We start from the raw sequence: 27,502 nt of genomic DNA, 5'->3' as shown, positions 1-27,502 counted from the left end.
GAACTTGCACCTCAGAAGTCATTGTTTGGGATTCCACCCAAAGAGAAAAGCTTCCCCATATGCTTACACACCTTCCGTGAAAGCCACTAAACCTGATCTTCCACATAAACACATGGAAGCAGAAAATCCACCGGGAGGAAAAGGAATGTTTTGAACACCAATAGGGGGGTTTAAATATGAGCTAGAAGGGTTGTGTTCTGCAATCTAGACTGCCCTTTCCATCCAAAAAGAAAGCAGGCCTCGAGCATAAAGAAAAAGCCTGATCCCCCTTTACAGGCCCAACTACACATCTATTTTTATACAGGAGATATAAATTTGGAGATCACATTAGACTCGAATACACTTATTTGCAGGAGGAATAGAAAATATAGTCATGTAAGGCATCAGATGGGGGTAAAAAACGAGGCTGAGGAAAGGAGAAGGGGTGGACTGGAGAACACCCAAATATGGCATCTACCAACACTCTGATTAACACACAAGCACACACAGACACACACCCTTTTGCAGCTTGTGATCTAGGGCATGGAGCCCGTCAATTGTCCAGTTCCACCAACAGGTATATATATATATATGCACAACCGTTTTTGTGAGGTGGCGAGACATGCAATTCTTTGCATTTATCACGTTAAAATGCCTCTTGGTATCTCCAATACATACTTGGCCATCTCTTCCTCCCCGTTTCGGTACAACACACCCCAGTGAAAAATGTTGTTGCTGCCATTGTTTTAAAGGGAGGGAGGCAGGAGGGAAGAGAAAGACCCACCCCAAATGGAGAATTCCTGCAGGTGGTTGATGTTAACAACAAGGCACACACACACACACCACAAAGTCCCACGGCAGCTGGGCTGGGCTCCGTTTCAACCAGGTGGGGGCAGCACGGACTTTTGAAGACTCTGCCTAGGGAAACCCCACCCCATCGGACCCTCCCAAAATAGGCAGAGTTGTTATTATTATTATTCGCAGAGGAATTCTTCCTAAAGGTGGAATGGGAATGCCTGTCGTCCAGCTTATCTTTCAGAAGCACATACACATGGCTTGGCCCCCCATTCATTCACAGACCTCGCCTTCCTTTGCCTTCCGGTTTACGCATCGCCTCCCCCCCCTCCACGCCAGTTATTTAGGAGAGGCCATGGAAGAAGGTGCAGGAAGAGTTTCCAAGGCAAGAGCATAGGAAGTCCTATGAGGAGTGGAGGAAAGGTACCCTGAGTGTGACCCACAAGCAAGCATGAAAGCACCCCTCTCCCTCCCTCCCTCCTTGCGCCATTCATAAAAAGTCTGCCTCTCCTTCCTCGCCCTGTCGGGAGCACCAGCTCCCCCACCTTCCTTCCCTCCCTCCCTCCCTCCCGCGGCGAAGGAGGGAGTGCATGAATGGAGTGCGTGAGGGAGGGTGTGGAGGACTGCCTGCCAGCCCGGCCTCTGGCTTACTTGAGCATGGCCTCTTCCTTCTCTTCCTCTTCCTTCTGCCGGTCCATCACAGCCATAATAATGTTCCTCTCCTCTTCCGTCAGGTGGCTCAGGTCGGGCAGCTCCTGCATGGGAGGCGGCACGGTGGGTGGGCGAGGGCCGCGGGGCCCCAGCGAAGCCGGAGAAGAAGCCATGTCCCCCCTCGCCTCGCCAGCACCTTGACACCTTTGGGCAGCGGCAGCCCGAGCACGCCTCGCCTCCTCCTCCGCCGCCGCCGCCGCCTCTTCTTCCTCTTCTTCCTCCTCCTCCTCCTTTTACACGGGAGTCCTCTGATCATCAGCAGCAGCCAGCAGCTCTCGGGAAGCGGCGGCAGGAGAAGCAGCAGCAGAGGCAGCCACGGCAGGAGAGCGAGAGGAGGAGGAGGAGACCCAGCCTTTCATGGTCGCTCGCATCCACCCCAGCCCGGGCTGGCTAGTCACGGAGGGGCTGCCTTTGTTTTGGTCCCTTCCTAGGAAGCGCTGGGGAAGGTGCTCCGCAGCCCTGGGCAGCCCATCCTCTCCGGCGGCGAGGAGCAGGCAGGCAGGACCGTGCAGCAAAGCCAGCCAGCCAGCCAGCTCAGGATTACAGCTCCCAGGCTCTGTGCACTGTCAGGGCTGGAGGGGAAGGGCGGATGCTGCTGCTGCTGCTGCTGCTGCTCTGCTAAAATGCTCCACTGCTGCTGCTGCTGCTAGCACGGGAGCGGAGTGGGAGGGAGGGGAGTTCGGTGTCAGTTAGGCGGAGTCCAAACTGCTCCACTCCTGGGGGATGCTGAGGGCTGTCTCTTACAGACAATACGGGCAGCGTTTCGTTCCAGGGCGTGCACCCCCCTCCTGGGCACCTTTCTTGCAACCGAGGCGGTGGAGCACTGGACTTAGATCTAAAGGAGCAAAGGTGGTCTATTTTGTTGTTGTTGTTTTTGTTGTTGTTGTTGTTCGCTCTTGCAGGCTGCGATTCTCCAACTCGGATGTATTTACCTGCGAGCAAGCGGTCCCCTCCCCCCCGCCTGCTGAAATCCAACAGTCCCTCTTCTTCTGATTAAAAACAGGACTAGGAGTAGGCAGCAAAGCTAAATCCTAAAGCATGCTTGATTCGACATCCCCATCACCCCCCCCCCGCGAAATGAGTGGCTTGAAGGATCATGCTTAGGATCAGGTTGCACACTTTCTTGGTAGCGAGCCCCACTGAATTCAGGTGTAGATGTAAAGTGTGTAGGGCTCAGGCTGCAATCCTAAGCATACTTAACATGGGATAGGCCCCACTGAAATCCAGAACAATTGCTTCCTGGGATCAAACCTTGGGTTTTGCGTTGTTTCCCCACCACCACCAGCTCTGTAGCACACCGCCTTTATGTACAGTGTGCCTGTGAAGATTATGTGGGGCCAAAAAATGAAGAGACGGTTTTAAATCAAATGTGCATGCTAGCCAAGGATACTGACAAAGAGCCTTGTAGCACCTTAAAGACGAACACAATTATTATGGCATAAACGTTCGGGGAACAGAGTGCATTTCATCAGATGTGATGAAATTATCTGCAGATGATTTGGAGAGAGCTTTAACACATCATAAATGTGTTAAACTCTGTGTTGTTTTTGCTGCAATCAACTAAGATGGATCCCCCTCTGGAAATGAGAGCCACTGTGTATAACTTGCATTCGCATTGCTGACCGGGAGAATATAAAAGCTGGTTGCAGCTAGAATATTAACCCAGTCTATTCAGAAGAAATTCCTGTTGAATTCTATGGGGCTTACTCCCAGATAAGTGGGGTTAGGCTTGGAGCATAAAGCATCCTATCTGAAAGGAGGAAAACACCTTCTGTTCAAATCCTAGGTTAGCCTTTGACTTGTTTGCCTTGGACAATTATCAGCCTCATATGCTCATCTGTACATTTGCTGTCACTATTACAACCATGTGTGGGCAGAGAAAGTGGGTCTCCTTTGTTCTGGGGCCACACAACTCAGTCATGAAAAACATTACACATTACATTTTGTAAATATTCAGCAAAATTACAGAACTCGAATTGCAGGGGGGATTCAAATTGGGAGAATATAAATTAGCTTTCTCCCCCAAGCAACTTTATATTTAGATAACTTGCCCCATTTCATTCACTTTTAGAATGTACTCTTTGCCCAAGATATCTCCAGTTTCTTTGAAAAAACCCATCCCCACCTGTAGCCCTGTATCAATATTAAATCCCTTTTTGCATTTTATACTCAAGTGATGCTTATACATTTCTTCCATGAAAAACACTTTGATGTATGAAATCACGTGACATGTGAATTTACTTCATTATACTGTATATTACACTTGCACAGCATCTAGAAGGCATAGTCAACAAGGACTTTCTGGTGCATAGACCATCAAACAGTGGCACCCACTCCAGGGAGCCTGGGCACCCACAAAATTTTTGCCCAGCCTCTGCCCCCTGTCACTGCCAACCATCTCCTTACCTCTGGAACTCCAGTGGAGCGCTCAGGCCCCAGCTCAGTCACTGCCACGGGGCCTCAGTTGGGGCCCACAGTGGCTGCGGACGTGCTTCTGGGGTGCATTTGCAGCCACAGCAGACCCCAACAAAGGCCCCATGGCAGAGGCGCAAGCCCCAGTCCAGTTGTCACCACTGCGCCAGAGCACACTCCCTGCACTGTGCCACCATGACATCACAGTGTGACACCATAATGTCACGGCGTGGGGCACATGCACTGGGCACCCACAGGCTGGAGCCAAAGTTGGTGCTGCTGCCATCAAACATGACCTGGGAGTGCTTTTCATGTGGTGCCTACCTGTTCACACACTTCATTATTATATAAAAGCAGCTTTGGGAAGAGGGAAGCAACAGGTATAAGGTTTGCTTAGCCTTTTCACCACCAGCTACGGTACTTCCCCATTCCAAATGGTTTGGTAAGCCTTGAATCCCAAAGAGGTGAAGCTGTTCTGCTATGTGTGTGATTTAGAACAGAGATGTTGCAAGCAGAAGAAGGGCTAAGCAGCCCTACTTCCTACCACTTGGTTACTCTGAATTCCCTCTCCCAACGCTTCTTTTCTCAAAAACAAACACAAAAAATTTCACACAGTATGTAGAACTACAACAATGTACTCTGTGTGGCACTGATGCGACCCTTGTAGATGGCTTAGAAGCTTCAGTAGGCTCAGAATGCCCTAGCCAGACTCTTAACAGAAATTTGCTGGGTATTGCATAGAACTCAAAAATTGTTTCAATGCTGTTGGCTACCAGTTTGTTTCCAGGCTCAATTTGAGGTGCCAGTGCTTACCATTAAGACCCTAAATTAGCCCTCTAGATATTTTGGACCACAGCTCCCATGAACTCCAGGCAGAATGGCTATGCTGAATGGCGCTGATGGGAATTGTAGTCCACCTCTAGAGGGCACCAAGTTGGTGAAGGCTGCCGTAAATGATCTGGGGCCAGGCTTCTTAAAAGCAACCTCACCCACTTTGTGTGTTCTGGTCAGCATCTGAGATCCTGCTATTTCAAATGGGTGGGCAAAAAAGACAGAGCCTTTTTAGGCACCACAACTATCAAAGGAGGCCAGTCTGGCTCATGTGTTGCTTGTCCCCTGGAGACCAGTGAAAACTTGGATCTTCAAGAATTGCTTTGTGCTTCTGGGGTGCACAGCAAGTGTCTTGCTGTGAAGTTTTCTCGATTTTTTTATTTAAGCTGATTATCCTGCAGTATTTTGAATGAGTTTTATTTATTAATTCATTATGTTTTTGGAAGCTGCCTTAGGGTTTCTGTAAGACTACAAGCATGGGTGTACAAGGTTGCGATAACTAAGGGCTCATCCACCCTATACCTCCATTAATTCTCTGCTGTTCACATGATGTTCTCTTCCAAATTACTGCCTTCCCATGCTTTCCCCTTCCTCAATTCATGTCTTCTCATACCAAGGAGAAGGTATGAAAAAAGATTGGATTGAGGGAGGGGAAAGTGTGGGAGGGTAGCGATTTAGAGCAGAATATCATACGGGCAATGGAGAATGTAGAGGCATAGGAAGCTTACTATCCACAGTAAACAACAAAATGAATGAGCCCTACATTCAATTGTAGTTAGCTGCTAGCACGGGATTTCTCAGACTTGGGTCTCCAGCCTGGGTCTCCAGTTGTCCACCATACCTAACTAGCAGGATCAGTGGTCAGAGATGATGGGAACTGTAGTCCAAAAACAGTTGGAGACCCAAGTTGGGAAAACCCTGAGGACGAGATGGTTGGACAGTGTTCTCAAAGCTACCAGCACGAGTCTGACCAAACTGCGGGAGGCAATGGAAGACAGGAGTGCCTGGCATGTTCTGGTCCATGGGGTCATGAAGAGTCAGAGACGACTAAACAACAACAACAAGCCCACTGGCAGGATGCAGCCTCTCAGGCCTCCTTATTTAGGCTGCAATACCCCCTACTCACCCTTCCTCTCGCCGTACTGCTGTTAGAAGGCCTTTTCAAGCCTCAGTGCAGTGGAGGAACCAGTTTTTATGGGAAGTCACAGGTAAAGATGGGTTAAAAGATATAGAATTGTTTGCTTCCCCCCAGAAAATTGAAAGTGGGGTGATTAGGGGGGTGGGGGGAATGGGTGGGTGAGTGAAGTCGTGCTTTTGTTGCTGAGGTTGTATAACAAGACTGAGTGCCCTGTATGGTTTACCAGAACTGTGTTCCTGTACCTATTTATCTGGGAGTAAATACTCATTTACTTACATCTGAGCAGATATACACTGTGACATCTCATACCATCAAGCATGGCTAAGCTGTCTCCTCCTGAGTAGAACATGGTATGAGATGCTGATATCTGTAATTTTTAGACATCACACAGTCATCATCCCCTTACCCTTTTTATGGATTCAACACATATTTGGCTACCATTCACCTGGCAAGCCTACTTATTTTTCGCCTCACAATGTGCTTGGGTGTAAAGTAGCCAGCTTAGACAAAATGTGATTCACCAAGCCAAACACATTCCAGTGTTCATGTACTCAGGCCCACAGTTTTGTTGGTGTTTGTTTGTTTGTTCTTGACAACCCCTTGTCTTGCTTTTACAGTGCTGGGCAGGGGTTGCATTTGGCTGGGTGGGTCACAAGTTGTTCTGGTCAGTTACAGTAGCATCTCTTAGAAGGCCTCTCAAGCCTTCACAGAAGCAACATCCTCTCACCTGGAAGCCATGCCCCATACAAGGAGAAAAGAGGCAGCACTGATGCTAGTTATACAGTGGTGAACCATCACACAACATACACTGAAGTTATAGAATTCTGGACTGCACCACTGCAGATGGAGGGGAAGCTATTTTTAATGTTGCCTCCTTTAAAATCTTGTACATCCAACTAGCACATCAAGGAGAGACCTGTACTATATATTTATCTAAGCTGTGTAGTTTGCTGCATGGGATAAATTTTATTTTAGCATTTCTATCCTGGGGGAGGGGAGCATTCAGAAACACCTCACACCCCTATGTCTGCAGTGTGAAGTGGTACAATCCAGAATTCTACCACCTCAGCAAGGCTAGCCCAAAACATTTTGCTGTCTGAGGCGGAATATTCAGATGCTGCCTCTGATCCTCCTATCCTGTATAATGCAGATCCCCAGTGTGATCTCCACAGTACACATGAATTAGAAACAAAAACAGCATTTAATGCTGGCTCTTATTTGGAAACAGGGATTGTGAAGATCAGGGGTGCTTTGGCATAAAGATGACATGAAAATATCCTGTTAGAATCAGAAGTTTGGTTCCCATGTCACGCTGTGCCAAACCGTGGCTTAGCATGGCTTCAGTGAACATCTAGCTTCCAGGAGAGGAGATTGCAGCCATTTCACTCCTCCCCCAGTCATTTTGCTGCAGCACCGAGCTGAGCTAAGCCATAATTTAGTGTGTCTTCTGAACCTGAGCTCATGGATTAGCTCTCCCAGACAAACCTAGAGCCATAAACCAAGATCAAACTTTGGTTATGCATAGCTCATGGTTAATCCAAAGAAAGCTAAACAAGTAACCTGGATTCCCATGAGACACTCTGGCTATATCCACATTAGTGACTGAAAATGCAAATTGGTGCTTATCTCCCGCACTGCATTTCAAGTCACGCTTGCTTGTAGCTTTGCACATCAGAGGCGTGGGTGTGGGGCTGTCTTTACCCAATGTTCATTACCTCTTTGGTTCTCCTGCACCTGGAACCCTTCCAAACCCGTCCTATTCCTGAAGCTGTCATCTGCACATGTGCAACAGCTCTCTCAAATGTGCACACCTCCGTTTAACGGTGAAGTGAATGTGGCTTACGTTTTCAAACTGGATGGAAGCTGGTTTGAGGGGAAATGCATCAAACAGTAGTATTGCTCAAGAAACTGCAGGGTAGATACGGATTGTGTCTGATGTCATCATTGGGTGGCTTCAAACACCAGCAGTGGGAGTGCAATGGGGTAGATGAAATCTTCTCCCCAGGCAGGAGCCTGCATGTTTGCATTAAACCATGGTTTATCTTCATACAACATATGAACCACGCCAAATAATCAGTATTTTCAGGACTAACCCTAAGATATGAGAGCAACTTGTAACTGTACTACTAACATTGTATTTGAGTTTACTTAGGTTCTTGCTATAGGTTTCCCTCCTTGGTATTTCATTGATGTTGTTAGTATTCATCTTTCTAAAGGACTGGAACTTCATTCACCACTTCTCTTCCCCAAAACCAGCTCATGATATTTTGCTGCCACAGGCAGAACAGCAAACAGCACCACCCTCCCTACATCAGGATTCATAGTATCTTTGGCTGGCCAAATTATTCTGGCATCTGAGGCAGCCAATACTACAAATGCCTTTAGGTGCTTTCCACGCCCAGTAGCTTGATATGGACTCAGTGCTGCTCATGAATTCAAAGTTTTTGACAGCATCTACAGAACATCAACCTCAGCCGAGTATACCTGAAGGAGCGTCTCCACCCCCATCGTTCATCCCGGACACTGAGGTCCAGCGGCGAGGGCCTTCTGGTGGTTCCCTCACTGCGAGAAATGAAGTTACAGGGAACCAGACAGAGGGCCTTCTTGGTAGTGGTGCCCACCCTGTGGAACACCCTCCCACCAGATGTCAAAAGCAAAAACAACTACCAGACTTTTAGAAGACATCTGAAGGCAGCCCTGTTTAGGGAAGCTTTTAATATCTGAAGGACTATTGTATTTTAATATTTTGTTGGAAGCTGCCCAGAGTGGCTGGGGAAACCCAGCCAGATTGGCGGGGTATAAGTATTATTATTATTATTATTATTATTATTATTATTATTATTATTATTATGGTGTCATCCGATTCCTACCTATTTTTAATGGCTTTTAATTGAGTTTTAAATTGGTTGTTCATATACATATTCCATTCACTCTTTAGCATATACGTATGCCATTCACTCTTTAGCATATATTGTACACATATAAAAGCCAAACAATAACAATATTTCTACACAAGTGACTTCCCACCATCTCAGTGTGGCTTCTTCTGTCTTCTTTCTCTTTTCAGATGTGTTGTTTTTCCCTTTTGCCTTTCTAATACATAATATATATTCCCTATTTGATCTTTACTTTGCAAAATTTAGTCAAAATATATCAAGGGTTTTATTTGAGAACAATGTTCTCCCAGATAATCTTTTACACATTCCCACTCCTGTTTGAGTTTTTGGTTTGGTTGGTTCCTAATTGCCTCTGTCATTCTTGCTAATTCCAAATACTCATACAATTTAGTTTGCCATTCTTCCTTTGTTGGTGTCCTGTCCCCCTTCCAATTTCTAGCGATTAACATTCTTGCCGCTGTTGTAGCATATAGGAACACCATTTTTTGTCATTTGTATTATCAATTGTCATAATCCCTAGAAGAAAGGCTTCAGGTTTCTTCTCAAAAGTTTGTCTGATTTTTTTTAAAAAAATTGTCATAGACAGTGTTCCAGAATTTTTTAATTTTGTCACAATCCCACCACATGTAGTACATTGTTCCTTCCCCTTGATTACACCTCCAGCATAGATTTGACTTTGATTTATATACTGTATTTTGGCCAATTTGCTGGGGGTCATGTACCACCTATACAGCATTTTCATAAATTTTTCTTTTATTGTGTAACACGCCATGAATTTTAAATCTTTTTGCCATAGTCTTTCCCAATCCTCCATCTGTATGGAGTACCCAAAACCTTTTTCCCATTTGACCATCACATCTTTGATCTCTTCATCCTTGACCTCCCAATCCAGCAGGAGTCAATAGGTTTTTGATAATGTTTTCTTTTCGTTTTGTAGTAATTCTTTTTCTAATTTTGATGTTTCTTTCTCAAACCCATTTTTCCTGTCTATTTTAAACACATCATTTAATTGGTAGTATTATAACCAATCCACCAATATCTGATTTTTTCAATTTTTTAAAAAATATGAGTACTGTATTTTTCGCCCTATAGGACGCACTTTTCCCCTCCAAAAATGAAGGAGAAATCTGGGTGCGTCCTATGGGGCGAGTGCAGGCTTTTGCTGAAGCTTGGAGAGCGAGAGGGGTCGGTGCGCACCGACCCCTCTCGCTCTCCAGGCTTCAGGAACACACCCGCAGCCTAGGCAGCCCTACGGGAGGTCCGGCAGGGATGTCTAGGCTGCGGATAGCAGCCTGCTGCCCAGCGCGAGGGGCGCCCTGAAGCAGAGCGCCCCCGCGCCGGGCAGACATCCGCAGCATGGGGAGCCTTGCAGGAGTTCCCCGCAAGGCTCCCCACGCTGCGGCTAGCAGCCTGCCGCCCCGCAGGGGGGGCACCCTGATGCAGAGGGCCCCTCGCGTGGGGCAGACATCGGCCAGCCCCACAATCTCGGGGGACAGCAGGGAGGTGCAGCGCCGCCATCCCGCTGTTCCTCGACCTGGTTCTGTTTCCCCGACCTGCTTTTGGGGGGGGAAATAAAGGGGGGAAATTCCTTTATTCCCCCCCAAAAAAACTAGGTGCGTCCTATGGGACGGAGCGTCCTATGGGGCGAAAAATACGGTATGTTATGCTCTTCCTTTAAAATTTCTTTATAAGTTGCCCAGTTTGATTCCATATTCTTTCTCTTCACTGAGAAAGCCTCTAAAGGTGACAGCCACCAAGGTGTCTTTGACTGCACTAAGTTTTTATATCTGTCCCAAACACTATACAGAGATTTTCGAAATATATGGTTTAAAAAAACAACTATGGACTTTCACTTTATTGTATGCATGCCATTCCTACCTATTTAACCCCATACCATTTAAATGCCATTCCATCCCCCACCTCCATTTAATCCATATTTACCATTTCCATTGTTTTTGTTTTTACATGGCAAATTCAGATTAATTGGGGAACTAATAAGGGACAGCATTTTGATAAGGACAGCATCATGTGGAGGCTGCAAAAAAAAAAACCACCAAAAAAACCACCTAGCACGCATAGGCAGCACTGAGTCCAATTAACTTTCCACAACAATAAGTCAAATAATTGTCAATTGCTGCCTTTTCATGACACTCAGAATCAGCTGCTTGAGGCAGACACCTTACTCTGCCTAGTGGTAGAGCTAGCCCTCCTCTCCCTTTGGAACAACAAAAATCCTTCTTCCCTGTGATCAGTCTGATGCCGGAAAAGCATTGGTCCACCTCTTCAAATGGAAGTTGCACCTCCTTCTCATCTCGTTACATATCCCAAGAGCAGCAGTGTAGCTTAAATCCTCTTCAAAGCAATCTTTGTTATTGTGGCTCACATTTCAGGCTGCTGGTTCACTGTGTGTATGGCCCAGTTCCTATTAACCACCCTCTCTACACAAATGTTCTCCTGTCTTCCTAACCTCATGCAGAAATTCAATGGCAAGAGATGGTCCTCAGAAATAGAGGCTATGATCCCCTGCACCTTGATTTTTCAAAACCATTGACACTGAACCTATGGTTTCATTTTGAAAATGAAATGCGTTCCTCTTCCAACAATGGTCCCCATTCTTCAGAAACAGCTGGATACAATGTCCACAGAGATACCACTCTAGAACCCCTCCTGTTTCCAGAATTTTAGAAGTAGTCACTCACTACATTTGAATTTTTATTTTGTCTTTCCTCCCATGGCAGAGTGCAAAGATTCTTTTTTTATATGTGTGAAGTCTCAAAATACTGGAAACCTTGCTGGATTCCTTGGAAATAGTGCCAGCAGCTTAATTCTCCAATTTGTAGAGAATATGTGGCTCTGTAGTAAAAGAAAAAGAAAGAAAGAAAGAAAGAAAGAAAGAAAGAAAGAAAGAAAGAAAGAAAGAAAGAAAGTCCCAGGGAATGCTTACAGAGTGTAACGCTTCCTGCCTTGCAGGAAGGTATCAAATGTTTTAAATGATGTTTGCTGGCAAAGTCATATATAGGTGCTATATCTTGCAATAGAGTGCATTAACATGGCACCTGGCAAGCTGAGGTTTAAAATCCTTTTCCATGCAGCTCAAAGCACTAAACCTGCTGCCAATAGGCCAGCAATTAGCCTTGTCAACATTCCTCCCCCCCCAAAAAAAAATCCAGCTCTGTTATAGCAAGCCTAATTGGCAGCAAGCCCCTGATTCCCAAGATAGAGCGGCTATATCAGCAGCAGGGAGGAAAATGAAAGCAAGGAGGAAACAGGTGTCCAAATTGTTCCTGTACAGGGTAGGAGATGTGAAAGGCTTGCCTCTGCACCTAGGACTCAGTCACTGCAAACCCAGTTTCTGCATAATCTTTAAACACACACTGCACACACCATTTCAGGGCATCACTGAGGATTGTGCAAAGGAGGGATTTTTTTAAAAAAGTGGGATATGGCTTATAGGCAGCAGTCAAATATATATGGCTGGCTGGCCTGCCTTACATATTAATTTTTATAATGCATACATACATAGTCTCTCGACAAAGTGCTTGAAACAACATGTAACCAAAAGAAAGTTAATCTTTTCTGAGCAGTAGTGGAATTGGTTCGTCTTAGATGGGGATGCTCTTACCAGAGAGTAATGTGTATTACCTTGCTCACTTGCAGGTTGGTGTATTTGAGAACCTTCCCGGTCTTTCCACTGATGGGGTGGACTGGATTTCTGCCAAGTCCTCCTGACCCAACATCACTACTGCTTCTGAACAGTGAACTTCTACTGCAGTTTCAAATCTGGACCACTGTTCTTAGTAAGCTTTTCAAGCAATATATGTCTCAGACTATAGGAAAGCCACAGGAAAGCCTTTTCAATAATATTTTCCCAGAGTCAAGCAATGGATTTGCACAGAAAATCAATCTGCCCATTCAAATTTCAGCTAGTTCTGAGTCTGCTGTCATTCTTTCAATATTCCCAGTTGCTCATTTCACTTAAAGGCTCTGGGTGTTCACATCCTTGCATTTCAATTTCATGCATGTGGTATGGGATTTGCAATCTTAAACATGTGTCACAGGACTGTAATATGGAGTGTGTGTTTTGCTCCATATGTTGTATTTAATCATGGAGTGAATTATTATTGTAAAAAAATAATATTTCAAAATTATACAGAGAGAGAGTGCGTGCTTTTTTCTGGAGGGGGTGCAGGGGTACGCATACTCCTAAACATTTTGTGAATCTAAGTTTAACCTCATTGAGGGGCAGTATTTCAATATGAGTAGGAAAATGAGAGTACTGTACTCCTAAACATTTTTTTAAAGAAAAAAGCATTATGTGTGTATGCATATAGAGAGAGTGTATCTAGAGAGTGTATATAGAGAGAGTGTAAATAAATCTGGATAGTTCCGAAGCCTCCATGTTGATGCCTTTTTGAGGAATAGTGAAAGATGTGTGACACAACTTACTGCTTAATAAGCAAAACCTTCCACTTATTGTTGGAAAGAAAGATCATCATGTTGGTTGTTACTTGTCTTGAGGGTCCCATTTGTGACAAAAAGACAAGATACAGATTTTTCATGGAATGATAGAAGGGATCTAGTCCAACCCCCTGCAAAGCAGGAATCTTTTGCCCAACGTGGGGCCTGAACCCACAACCTTGAGATTAAGAGTCTCATGCTCTACCGGCCGAGCTTTCCCAGTTTAAAGGCCTCAGATAATTTTTAAATTAATACATTTTTAATTAATTTAAAACCATCTCTCTCTGATAAAGCTTTGTTGTAAGCCAATATTGATAGAAAGGCAAAATATGTGGTTTAAATTTGGGGGGTGAGGGAACTTAACTAAGGCTTCTGTTGATGAATCTAAAGCTTGCAGGCCAGCTTTTTAAACCTATGGCTCTCATGCAGTATCTCTCTCCTTGGAGACATTTTGTTCCTTGGCTACATACAGTTCCCCTTTTCTCATGTTGATTGAAGGGAAGTAGGTTAAGATATGAACATGGGATGGGTACTCAACACAGCCATTGGTCTATATGGTGATGTGCAAAACTGGTGCAGTAAGTAGTGAAGTTTCTATGGGGTGCTGTTGCACCAACCTGTCATCTTTAGAGTACAATCTTATGTGTGTACCCAGAAGTAAGCCCCACTGTGTCCAATGTTGTGCAGCCTTGGAGCCCTACCTGCGAGACTCAATACAGTAATGCAGCTTGTTAAACCCTGTGAAACAAGGTTGTTAAGATCGTTTATAGGTCAATAATTTACAGTCCACATCAAGGCTGCTTAAGTCTTTAAAACACCCCAAGTGATAAATGTATTCTAGCTTTAGGTGCTGCTAACACAAGTAGATGAATATAGCATCGAGCCAGCAATGTGTTGACAGTGTATCTATTTAAATGCAAGGTGGTTCTGAAAAATACAGGAAATGTTATACACACTGAGCCAAGTTGTTCATTGGTACACTAGCACATATGGTTCTTATGATCACTCGCTGTTCTAAGACCCCCTGTTAGACAACCATATGTGTTGGCTAAATTCCCTAGGAGCGAACGAACTGTATTGATGACAAACTGGCTTCCTTTTCTCCAAATGCCCTTCGGTTTCTTCATTTACGTCTCACTTATAACTTTGCTTTTATGTAGCTATTTATACCTAATTTTACAAAATATTAAGGTACATCTACATTTTCCTACTGAAGCACACAAATATAAATATAAACATTTTTAAAGGAGTTTAATCATGTTAAAGGAAAATATAATATTTGTCTTTAACTTGCATATGTTATTTCCCAAAACAATTCTAGGTATTGATGTAATTATGATGGAGGATTCCTCATCACAACAAGAGTCCCGCCTAGGTTTTTAAAAAATCCTCTCTGTTAGCACCTACACGTGCAAATCTCCAGAAACCTCAGCTTCTTATGTCAGAGCAATAGATGTATTATATTTGTTCCAAATGTTTAAATATTTCAGAAGGAGGGGGGAAAGCTAGTCATATCACCAGCTGGCCTGATCTGGTACCTGAATTTTAATTGAAGAGTGGTAATATTAAAAACTTGGTGTTCCCTGTGTTATGTGTGAGAATAGATGGATGTGCATGTATATGCATGATTTGGTTTGTGGACATGTATGAGTGTGTAATGTGTTGTGGGGGGAGGGGGTCCTCCCACTTTTCACATGGGGATGTGGCTGTTGGGCTGAAAAGGCTTCCCCCACCCTGGTATACAAAGAAAAGAAAATAGCATATTATGGCCTCTAGAATAGCTCAGCCTAGAAAGAAGGCTATTATGTCAGTACACTAAAGCCAGAGGAAGGAATCTTAAACTGCTTCCCCTCCTCTATTTTATTTGAACTTTACAATCTAAATGTCCTACATTTTCTTTCTACACATTGTGAGCCTATATTATGGTAGTGCTCTTCGGTTATTATTTTTCACATTCTGACATTTATTGACCACCCATCAAAAACATCCTCTGGGCAGTTCACACAAAATTGAGGACAATAAATTATATAACAATAAAGAAGTTAAAACACTAAAATCAATACAATTATCTGCATTAAAAAGGGGGGGGGAGGAAACAGCACAAGAAGCACAGAACCATTCTACAATAACAGTTAGAACCCAGCTAAAAATAATTCCATGGGTTTTCTGAAGAGCCTGGGAGAATAAAAAATCTCCCACTGGTCTGAAGATCTGAAGGTAGATGCCAGGCAAGCCTCACTGGGAAAGCAATCCAAACTCAGGGTGCCACCAGTGAAAAGGCCCTCTCCCTGGGGGCTACCTCATCTCTTTAGGCAGGAAACCCTGGAGACTTTTGTCAATGAGAAAATCAACCTGCAGCTGCAACTGAGGTGACAGTTCCTGGAATTTTAGTTTGGCAAAAGCAGGCTCCTAGGTTAGTTGCTGAGGCTTTCCCCCTCCACTTTTTCTTCACATTGCGTCAAATCTATCTTTGCTTCACAAATCTCCCCTTACCTGAAGCACCAGGCAGTTCATGAGTAGATGGTGTAGCTGCTTTGCTGATACACCACTTTGGTACCTTCTGCCTGAATCCTGGCAGTACCTGGAGGAAGCTATCTTGCTCTCTGGAACTAAAACAGAAATAATCAGTTAGTTTCATCAGCAGATTGGAGGGCACCCTGACATGTACTGTACTGCTGCCAGTTACAGGAAGCAAAGAGTGAGCAAGGCAGTTTCCTGGATGGGTAAATATATAGAAAGCCTGCTTGACCTCTCATTTTCTTTTAAACTATGAGTGGGGAACCTGTGGCTGTCCTGATGTTGCTAGACCACAGTGTCCATCAGTCCAATGGCCAAGGATGATGGGAGTTGTAATCCAGGAACATCTGATGAGCCACAAATTCCCCATACATTCTAAACCTTGAGACAATTGAAATACAATCCTATATATACCTATTGAGATGAGGTAAGTGTGCCTCAATTTCAATAGAGTTGAAATGTTATTATATTTGTTATAGCAGGGTTTTGTTTTGTTTTTTAAAAAATGATGCTTATTATATTACCTTGAATGTTATCCCCATTATATGTGTGTTCCTGTATCCTAGTTTTCAGCCACGAAAGTAGGCCAGAAGACTATATTTTGATTTACCAAAGCAACAACAAGAGGCAGAAGAAGATTTAAACACAAAGTGCAATTAACAATTGACTTGAATATAGGCCAAGTAGTCTTAATGGTTATTTACAGTATTGTAATTTTTAAGTATAGGTTTAGAATCACTACACTCTGGTGTTTTTGTTTAGATATGGAAATTAGGGCTGTTGTTATTTTATATTGGCTTACAACGCTTCATCACCCTTTAAAGGAAAAACCTCCTCTACAAAATTCAGATTTGAGAAGTATAAATAAATATTCTTTGCATATATAAATATCCCTCCATTTCAGTATATATACCATTGGTATATAAAGCTCTTAACAGCTTGGGACCAGTTTATTTGTGGGATGATACCCCATATGTGCCCACTTCAATCTGCAGAACTGGCACTGTTACAGATACCACATAATACTTGTTCTGCAGTTATCAGAAATCAATCTTTTTGTGTGGCAACACCTACAGGAACTCCCTGAATATTGACACCAGGAAGGCTCCTTCACTGTTTTTTTTTTTGGGGGGGGGGGCAACTGCTTAACACCTTTTTGTTTAGGCAAGCCTACCCAGACAAGTAGAAGTTGATGTACTTTAATCTCTTTTTAGTTTACTGCCGATTTCAACTGTTTTAAAAATGTTTTAATTACTTGCTTCTAAATGTGTTTACTGATAATCTTAATATTTCTTGTGAACTGCTTTAGATGTTTTGTTACAATCAACATACATACATACATCATTTTATTTGTATACTGCTTTTCCATGGCTAAAACCATGCTCAAGGCAGCTTACAGCATGAAAAAAACGACACCGTAATTACAAATTTAAACAATAAATAAAACACATCAAAATGTGCACAGTCAAATTGAACCATTTCCATATAAATCAAAACAAGAGCTAATAACAGAGATACAAAAAGTTAATATCAATAACAGCAACAACCCTCCCCCAACAACAACAACAAAACTGCTTAAAATAATACCCCAGCCAAAGAGTTTGTTCAGCAGCCTCAGCTTTTGTAGCTGGAGTCAGTCAGGGCCTTGCCCTCCCAGACCAGGTGGGAAAAGGCCTACACCACAGCTATGTGGGATATAAATTTTGTTAAAATAAACGTGTTGTTATTATTATTATTTATTAAATTTGCATACCACCCTTCATTGGAAGATCACAGGGTGGTTTGCAACATTAAAATACATGATGAGAACACAAAATACATCATAAAAACAAAAACAAACCAATAACCCCCCTCCCACAAACACAGCTTCTAAGAGGCCAGGGTGAGCTGTGGTCCTATTTAAGCATTAGACTGCATATATGCCATACATTGAAAGGACATCTCCTTCAAAGAATCCTGAGAGCTGCAACTCTGTTAGGAGTAAACTACAGTTACCACGATTCCTTTTGGGGAGGCGGTATATGGTTTAGGTATGTGGTGTGTATAGAGCTTTAGTCTGGAGTTGCTGGTTGGAATGTTGGAGCAACATTCAAGAATGCCTTGTCTCTGCTTGGAGCTATCCAGGGTGCTAGCCACCTTGTTAGTTTGCCTTCCATGCCTTGACACTTGGTTTGCCTCACCTTATATATCTGAACCTGTGCTTTGCTTCATCAGGCCTTGCTTTGCTGGAAAATGACCCATACCTGATCTGACTTTGCTCCCCAGAGCCTAAACTGTGAATGTAAATTGGTGTCCTTGGACTCTGACCTTAGCAAATGACCCCACTTAAGCTTGAAGCCTCTCCTCTGGCTGGGACAGTACAGGAACCAATGACATGAGCCCGGAGAGAGGGGGGGCTTTATACATGATTCTGAAATTCCACTTCATCTCAAAAGTGGCTTGTGGAAAAGGGAAAGGAAACAGAAGAAGAATCAAACAGTAAAATTGAAGTCATATTGTTTTCTCATTGTATGTTGACACTTTAATAACATCCTCTCATTAATTCTTGTACACCCATACACAACTTAATATCTTTGCTCAGCTTCAACAGATGAGATGGCCTCTTATGTGGTGGTCCCTGGACTTTGGAACAGAAATAGCTGATGCAACTAGTCTGGCACTCCTATCACTGCCAGCCTTGCCATGGCACCACTCAGTAAATCTCAGCATTGCTGGTGTCAGGGTGGTGGCTCCATTGAACTGCAGTGTGCCGGCCTCTCCTACTTTGAAAAGCCTCCCATAAGAAGGTTTTCCTGGCACTACAAGTTTTTTGCTGCCAGGCGGACACATTCTGATATGCTCAGGTGCTTCAGACCGGAGATTATTCTTCTAACTGTTCTATCCTCTGAGGGGTTTTTTTGTCGTGCTGTGTTTTGCCGTGCTTATCTGTTGGTTTTAAATTGTACTCCAACTTTGTGCAATTGTTATTCACACTTTGGAATAACATGTATCTTTCGATAAATGGTGGGCAACCACGCCATCACCAGTGTTCAGAATGGCAATATGTATCGAAATACAGACTTTAATCTTTCTGGATTTGCCTGTTTTAGTATAAAATGAAACATCTACTATGGATCTGTTGGATATAAACCCAGAGTTCAAAAATGTGCTCAACTGTGTAAGCATTAGTTGGGCTTTTTCCGGGGATTGTGGGGGGAGGGATCTCCAATTGTCCCTGGACTCCAACTCCCATCAGCTCTAGCCAGCATAGCCAATGATCAGGGATGATGGGAGGTGTGGTCCAACACCTACTGGAGGGCCAGACAAATACCCACCAATCTTTCAAATACATCTCTCAATCTGTGAATCTCAGTGGGAGCAGTACAAGGAAACAAGCTAGTAAGGTTGTGAAAATGAGTAAGGACTGGATTTGTTAGGCTTTCTTCTGACTGAAAATACCATGGGAATAATTAGGAACACAGGCTCTAAAACATTACACGAATCATGTATCTATTTCTCTTCTGTGGGATTTGTACAATTGGATTATGATGCAGCTGCCTCTGAAATATATGGCAGCTCATTCATCCATTTGGACCAGTTGAGTGAAACTCTTAATATATTTTGCCTAACTGCAGGATGACACATCAGCACTTGGGTTGAAAACAATGCCAGAATGGGTGAAATGAATAATCTTTCTTTGGCTTTTTGTAGGGGGCAGGGTTGGTACTGGAGATTACAAGCTGTGAACAAGCAGGTCAGTCAGTCAGTAAATCTACAAAATGTTTGATTTACTTCTTTAAATTCTCTTCGGATATTTATTTCCTTAATTTTTTTCTACTGAATGTATTCAAAGCAGCCGGCAAAAGTCAAAAAAGAAATTGCAAATCAGAACATGATAAAAATAAAACAGCCGCTCAAAACCACAGCCCAAAATTAAATATCAAAACTGTTTTGTCCTCTTCCCCAAAACATGCAAGCAGGAGCTCTTACTTGTAAGTAATGAAATTACTTATTGAGGCAAGTAACTGTACAGGCTCAACAGCTGACAAAAGGGCTCAGGAGACACAGTTCAGTATCAGGGAAGTTCAGAACTAGACAGAAGCAGAAAAAAGCCCAGAGTGTTTCCACAACCTGCTCGGCAAGCTTTCAAAGACCAGACATGGCACACTCCTTCTGAAGACTCACTCAGATTCCAAACACATGCTCTGTTGGGATGGGTGGCTATGCTCCTATCTCCAAAGGTGGCACCTGGTTCTAGGTAACAAGATTGCCCCTGTCTATTCAGGCTCCTCTTCAGTCACAGCTGCCTCCTGTTCATTCTCCCCCCTTGCTGAGGTTCTCCCCAGCCTCCACTGAGGTTCTCTGCTCTATGGGAAGATCAAGGAGAGGGTGGGGATAGCTGGCATCCCTCCTCCCTATTCCAAAGTGACTGAAGTTGGAGCAGAAAAAGATCTTCCCCCTCCACCAACCCAAGTTCTCACCATTCAGCCCCCACCCCAATTCTTCCTCCTCCTGCATCAGATTCTGCCAATCCAAACCCAATCCTGACAGACCTGAGGAGCTCATGACAAACAGCTGCAGGGAAATTGTAGACACACCGGGTTGTATCTCCTGGTGGCTTCGTGCTAGCAACTGCTTGCTTGCTTGCCTGTTTCCTGCTTGGCATTTGTGTCTGTAAGAAGTGTTAGCTGATTTCCACCTTTCCTACTACAGACACCCACACTATATTCTGCATAAGGGGGCATGGGGATCCACAAAAATTAGAAGTGCTTTCTGCTAGCAGAATATGCCAATATTGGATACAGCCCAAAATCCATATAGAAGCCTGTGACAGAAGAGTGACTGACAGCAGGGGAGTCTGGTGGAACTCTGGGTGTGAATGACAGGAGCTGAGCATCTGTGGAGAATGACTGTTGAAGGGAGAGCCAGAGGAGATGATGGGAGGAGGAATGAGGAGGGAGAAGGAACAGATGAAAAAAGACAGCTGTTTGAAATTGGGAGACGGGTATACCAGGTTACAGTAGTAAAATTTAGTTATTCTTTATCAAGTTGCCATTTATTCTGGTGTGGCTATTTCCTATACAGAAATTATATTTAATGTTCTTAAATAAATGAAGGTGTTCTTGTTTAGGTGGATTCTAGGAATAACCAGTCTCACCCCACATGTCTTGCGTGGCTATACACCAGAGGTCAGTAAATGTCTCAAAAATTCAAAAAGCACCAGAGACTCCGCTTTCTGCCCAGTTCCTGTTTGCACTGACTCAGTCACTCTTGCATTGCACTCCTCTCTCCTGCTCTGAACAAGAGGAGAGATGCAAAGAACTTCCCTCTGTGAGGGAGCGCTGCGGTGGCTAATGAAGGTGCTTTTCCACCCTTGATAGGGCTACTGATGTGGGCAACATGCCTGCACCATTTTGTGGTCTTGTCTCCTTTTATGCTTTTAGATGGGACAGCCATTTTGCCATGCACCACAGCAACCATTTTGTGTTACACTACTCCCCCACAGCTGCCATTTTGTGACTTGTACCCATGGCACTCAAAATTCAAAGTGACTCTTGGAACATTTTGAAGCCCCTTAACGTTATCCAGGGAAGGTGTTTTGGTTAGAAAAATTTCCATCTGCTGATAAAAACTGAACAGGCAATTAGATCTCTGCTCGGACTCAAGGACCAGTACAGAACAAGCCAGCTGCTAAATCAAACATATGTTATCCCACTTAAAGATGGTGCATAGCATAAGGCATCCTCTCCAGATATGAAGAGATTAGAAGGACCATATAGACTTTGAAATGGAACATGAACCAGTTCAGTCCACACTACAATCATGACTTGAAACCTCCCTGATCCCCAGATCAAAGAACTAGCAACCTGTTGTGTTTTGTGGGCTTTGGTCCAACATAGTATAACATGAGACTCTTAATCTCAGGGTCATGTGTTTGAACCAGTGGCATAGCGTGGGGGGTGCAGGGGGGCCGGCCGCACTGGGTGCAACATCTGGGGGGCGCTCGCACTCGCAGCTCTCTGCCCCTACTAAAATCCACGGGTTAGGGGGCGCAAATTACTTGCCTTGCCCCGGGTGCTGACAACCCATGCTACGCCACTGGTTTGAACCCCATGTTGGGCAAAAGATTCCTGCATTGCAGGAGGTTGGAACCTCCCGGTGGTCCCTTCCAACTCTACAATTCTATTATTCTATATCTGAGGGAACCCCTTTTATGTTACGCATGGGATTGCCTTTGAAGCTGCTAAGTGGGAATGCATTATGAACCTACAACTGGAGACAGTGCAGCTGCTTTGTCCATTCCCAGGCTCAAGTCAAAATGCTGGTTTTGACTTCATGGCTTGCGGCTCTCTTATGGCTGGTTACCTCCATAAGTGCCTGGACTTGCTTTGGATCTTAATATACTTAGTGGGGATAAAACAGGCCTAGGTGGTTTGGTGCTACAGCTGAAAAGTAGAAAGGTTAAGTAACCTCTTCCAGCACATATTATTATTATTATTAGTCCTTCATATCCCACACTCCTTATGCCACTTCACAACAAAAAAAGGCTTGTGGGCTTGTGAGTTCAATTGCCTAACAGGATATTCTGTGTAAATTCCTGTGAGAACCTTTTAGAGAAGAAAAGGTGCTGGCCTAAAAATGCACTGAAATATCAATAATTAAGCAACCCAGTCCTGCTCAAAGTCAGTACATGAACCACCTCCACGCAGCCGAGATGCACCTTATGCATCTTTGCAATCTATGAAAAACAGGTGAGCTATTTTCAAAACTTGCTTTGACATTTATTGTTACTGGCATCATCATCAATCAAAATTGTGCTAGGAAATATGTGTGCCACTCAGACCTACTGCATCACAGGAGACCCCCATCTCTCACTGTTTAACCCAGCCTGCCAGAGACTGATGTAAACAACAAAGAGACATGGGTCAATGCCCAGAAGGATTTCCCTTGCAATACAGTAAGGCTCAGAGGCTATATATAAGGCTAAACAGAAGCAGGATTATGTCTTTGCTGGTTCCAGGCATTCCACCTTCCCCATCTGGATATGGGCCTATAAGACTGAGGAAGAGTTGGGAGGCATGGAGGGTAAGTTGTAAATAAGCACACATGGTGCCATAGCCAACATCATTACAGTTCACAGGGTGTGTCAAGTTGTCAGCCTTAGATTCCTGGCTTTGTGGAACTTGAGCCAACATGAGAATTTTTTTAATCACTGAATTGGAATCTGCTTTGAACAAACCAATCATGTGAACCTTTCATCACAAGCGGAGATCACAATTCAACCTGCCAGCTGCTTAAACCACTTTGGAGAGCTTTGCATCTGCATGCAAACAAGTAATCGGCACATGTAATAAACAGCTCAGCTGGCTGTTGAACCATTAGCTAAGATCTATTTGTCCCCTCCCTCAAAAAATAATAATCTATCAGTCGGCTTCATGCACCGTGAATTAGCTGTTAGTAATATGAATTATTACTAACAATTCAGTTGCATGAATGAGTGATTAGTAATATGAAGACAGCATAGACTTACATCTTCTTATAGGCTAAGAGAATAAACTCTAAGAAAATAAGTCAACAGCTGTTTAAGGTGCAGCCAGGAGATAATATGCATTGCCTATCTTGCTAATATGCTGTCAGTCAAGTTAAGTTTATTTATAGATCCCCATTTCTGCTACTACTGCACACTCAGTGGGTTAACAACAGACACAGCAACATAATAATTAAGTACAATGACAGAATAATTAAATTCATTACAAAAATGAATGTTACTGAAATAAGGGTAATATTGCTTAGCATTTCTTTTTTTAAAAAAAATATGGAATAATTGAGCATGTTTTCATGATATAAATGAAAAGTCAGTTATTTAACAGCGTGCACAGAGGCTTAGGGAGGGCAGCAGGACAGGCTGCAGCCTCTTATTGTTGTATGCCTGCCCGCGAACACAATGAAGCATGTTTGTCCATTTCATATTGCTAGTAGTGGACAAAAAAACTGGAGACAATGGACACAAGTAAGAATGGGGTAGAATTTCAGTTTGAATTTTTATGTGAGCCTACTTAGCCTGGACTTCCTGAACCAGCAAGCAAATCTAAATGCTGTTGTTGTCTGAAATTTTCACTTCTCTTCATTTTGCAATGCAGTCCCCCAACCAAAAATAAGTCTACAAAAATGTGTCTTGTTAGGGAAAAGGGAAGGAATTAAAGAATGATGGAAGACAAGTTTTCAAAGTTAAACATTATGTAAGTACATAAGTATATAAGAAAAAGTAACACCCTCTCTCTTTATTTGGTAAGTAAATTTATATGACAATGCGACAATCAGATTTTGAATTCTATGGGGCAGTGGTTGTTGCAGTTCTAGAGGGTAGAGAAGTTAAAAATTATAGAAGCCAGGCTAATCAGCAAACAGCACAGAAATTCTCAGTCAGGGTGTGTGTGTGCTTGCGCAAGTTGAAGTTTTAATTGCCTTATTTGTTTCTCAGTGGCAGTAACATTAGTACTTCGGTTATCTCTCACTGCCTACTCCATCACTGTAAACACACTGGGGTGGTGGTGGAAGGCCAGCTAAAATGCAGATACAATTCCAAATAGCTCACTAGAAGTGAATCTTAATTTCTGTACTATGTAATACTGCTACTTGGGTTCAAACAGCCAACCGTGGATATTTGCTAGGTCAGAGGTATGCCTAAGAACTTAGAAGCTGCCATGATGTGGATCCAGGATTCTGCACCTAGTTTTGAAATCATAAAAAAGGTTCAGTAAGGGCTAGATGTGTCTGCCCAGGCAGAATAAACAAACCAGAGGAGATTCTATGGATTTTTTTTTATTTCCACGTATGTAGAGTTAACCTGCAAATTAATGATGATCCTCTGCAGTCTATTTGTTCCTATTTTAAATAATATTTGCTCCCAACTAGTTACTGTTATACAAGTTATTCATCGCCTCATCCATCTATTACTTTATTTTCTAACAATCTGGTCCTATATATATTTGCAGAGTGTTTCTTTTGCTGCCATATAAGAAGATAAAAATCCAGGCCCATCCTTCTGATACTTTCTCAGAAATGGGAGCTTCTGAATCTTTTCTTTGGAGTAGCTTTTCCATTTCTCAAAAATGGGAGGGTCAGAGAATCGAGAGGCCTCCCTGCATGTACCTCCATGACCCAAAGCTAATGAGAAGTTGTGCTTGCCTTGGTTCCTTCTTCTCAACTACAAGTCAACCTCCACTCTCTACTCCTCATCCACATATAAGACAAAACTATTTTGTCACAGGTTCTCTCAGACTTAAAAGAAACCTTGCTGCCTTTAATCTTGTAAGGAAAACCCTTCAGAAGAAAGGTATACATTTCAGAACTACTTACACCCTTTGGCCTAGTACTTCAAGTGGCAAAGGAAGGCTCTTCTCTCACACTGATGAGGATTTTGAACCGTTCCCACACAGGATGGTGAAGTAACATGAGGGAAGACTATATATGCTCTTTTAAGTTTTTCCTTTCTGTCACTTCTGGTTCCCACAGAATATTCATTCGGGCCGTCTCCTTCTGATCTGCTTCATTAACATATCTTACCATCTTTCCTTGCTCTTTGTTCCTATTAATAATATTCTCTCTTAACCAGTTTTTTTTAAAAAAATACAGGTTATTTCTCCTCAATGGATATATTGCTTTATTTTGTAACAACCTGATCCAATGCATATTTACTTGGAAGTAAGTCCTATGACATTCTCTGGACATCACTGTGCCAAGTAAGTGTGCACGGGATGGCAGTTAACAGGAGCAATATTCCCCTCATCCTTGTCTTAACAAGGACCTTGATCCAGAAACAGGAGCTGGAGAATTATATAAACGTAATACAGGAGGAGTAGAGCAGTGGTGGAGGAGGAAAAGGGCCTTTCTACTCATTCCTAGTTGTACAGCTGCTTACCATGTCAGTCATAGAAAGAAATGGCAAGCTGCTTCTATCTGAGGCATTTTCACTCAAAAGAAATTTTTAGAAGTTTACGAAAGCATTTAGTAAAGACCTCAGAGCCACAGACCTGCAGTGCTGCATAAGCCTGGCATTTGAAAGCCATCCCTGGGAACTTCCAGACTGTCACTCATTTCTTGTGGGATTCAGTCACATCCTGGCAAATTCAGGCTGAGCAATTACCATAAAGCTGACCTGGAGCTCCTGCAAAACAAACCAGCTTCTCCCAGAAGTCCAGGCTTTCTGAGGTAACAAAAGTGGCGGGAAAATGTGTGTGAGGGAAAGTGTTCCTTAATGCAACAATGTCTAATCTCCCCACAAACAAATCAGCATCAGTGTTTACTAAATAGCCTTCGTAGTCTAATCTCTCTTCAAACAAATCAGGCTGAATGCTCATTAAACAGGTTGTCTAGAAGTCACCCTTGCAAACTTTAAAAACATTCATGTTCAACAAGGCATTTGATGGCTGGAACAACCTGCTCCTGGCAATCTTGAAATTAGCAGCTGGGAGCATGTGTGACTGCTTGGAAATGTTTTCAGGTGCTTTAAATGGTTTAAATTTCTTTTTTTTTTAATGTATTGTTTTGTTGTTTACTGTCCTGGGGTTCATTGTCATCAATACCATCTTCACCACCATCATCTCTTAAGATGAAGGTTAAAAGGAAGGGGCTGCAGATGCTTGTGGGGGCAGGATCTGTGGTCAGTGATGTAAAACTGCTGAAGCACTACTAAGGAAGTCATGGTCTAAGACCCCATATTTCACTCAAAACATCTCACTCTAAATTTGAAGCTGAGGACATCTCCAACAGGCCATACAGGTTTTCTTTCCCTGTTGACACCCAGGCTGTGTGGCAGCCCTAAAAGGGAGGAGGGATGCCATTCTGAGGTGTATTTCAAAGGATTTATTTCCTCAGCAGGAAGAATTTCTGGGTTCCAACCATATCTGAGAAAGAAACTGAACAATCCTTCTATCTGTGCTCTGTTTTCCAAACCACTGGCTACTTATTTTGTGCCAAATATCTGGCACTGAACTGTAGCCAAAAGGCATCTTTTTTTAAAAAAAAAAAGAAGATCAATACTTCCTAAATGGTATATTAAATGCACAGGGATTTGAATCTCGCTCCTGTTGGCTTTAGCTGACTAACCCTTGAGTTTGCAGGAAAGATCACATTGCACTTAACATTCCTAATTTCCTTTGGCGTTGATGGGGGGGGTGATCATTTTGAGATCAATGTGAGGGCTATCTCTGTCTCGACAAAAGACTTTGCCTCTATTCAATTTCTCTCATAACCTTCTATCTTATTTTATATATGATCATATAAGTGCTTTCCATTAGGACCAGCTCGAATTAGTACCTGTCCCTTAGGATTGTTAGTAGTGTTCATGAAAGAACCATGATTCTCTGTCTTGGAGAAACTGCCCGTCTTCCAAACATCTTGTGTTATGAAACTTCATTTTCATTTTTTTAATATATTTGTACCCTGCTTTTCTGTCCAAAAAGGAAGCCTAAAGCAGCTAACAATAACATACCAAAATAGATTACAATAATGTAACAACAACAACAACAAGCAAAACAAAATGGCTCTCAGTGCCAAACAGCTGGTGTGTGCTGAGAGCCATCACTCTGAAGCCCATCAGCAAGCAGTTTGTGACGCTGAGACCCATCCTGTCTGAAAGCTAGCCTCTCCGCATTAATCAGCTGAGTACGTCTTCATTGAACACAGGATCAAATGCCTCCACCCACCTATCAAAATTGACCTGCAGGATGATGGTGGTGAGGGAAGAAAGGATCTGGTCCACATGCTGGATTGTTACCCGATC

The 27,502-nt window shown here is 43.2% G+C and overlaps 2 protein-coding genes and 1 long non-coding RNA gene across 48 annotated transcripts in view; 1 reads left to right on the top strand and 2 right to left on the bottom strand.

The window, feature by feature from the left end:
• The window catches only part of RIMS1 (regulating synaptic membrane exocytosis 1), a 230,470-nt gene extending 228,326 nt beyond the window's left edge, over positions 1-2,144 (bottom strand). For 39 of the 46 annotated variants that reach the window (XM_083497272.1, XM_083497276.1, XM_083497316.1 and 36 more), the window contains exon 1: positions 1,426-2,144. In XM_083497272.1, the coding sequence (XP_083353398.1) occupies positions 1,426-1,598 (173 nt within the window). In that variant the 5' untranslated portion in view covers positions 1,599-2,144. The remainder of the gene's footprint in view (positions 1-1,425) is intronic. The other 7 variants (XM_083497275.1, XM_083497296.1, XM_083497306.1 and 4 more) reach the window with 2 other exon arrangements.
• An 8,578-nt stretch (positions 2,145-10,722) lies between these two features.
• LOC310704226 lies at positions 10,723-26,214 on the bottom strand. The gene is made up of 3 exons (XR_014524660.1): positions 25,752-26,214; positions 15,715-15,830; positions 10,723-11,616 (listed from the first exon to the last, which is right to left on the bottom strand). It is a non-coding gene; the product is annotated as an uncharacterized lncRNA (long non-coding RNA).
• The window catches only part of ASRGL1 (asparaginase and isoaspartyl peptidase 1), a 59,879-nt gene continuing 44,821 nt past the window's right edge, over positions 12,445-27,502 (top strand). Inside the window, exon 1 of the mRNA XM_083497395.1 lies at positions 12,445-12,560. Coding sequence (XP_083353521.1) covers positions 12,458-12,560 — 103 coding nt within the window. The 5' untranslated portion in view covers positions 12,445-12,457. The remainder of the gene's footprint in view (positions 12,561-27,502) is intronic.

Source organism: Podarcis liolepis (assembly GCF_965112155.1).
Source record: "Podarcis liolepis genome assembly, chromosome: 3".
NCBI classification, from domain to species: Eukaryota; Metazoa; Chordata; class Lepidosauria; order Squamata; family Lacertidae; genus Podarcis; species Podarcis liolepis.
This window is presented reverse-complemented; position numbering and strand designations above follow the sequence as displayed.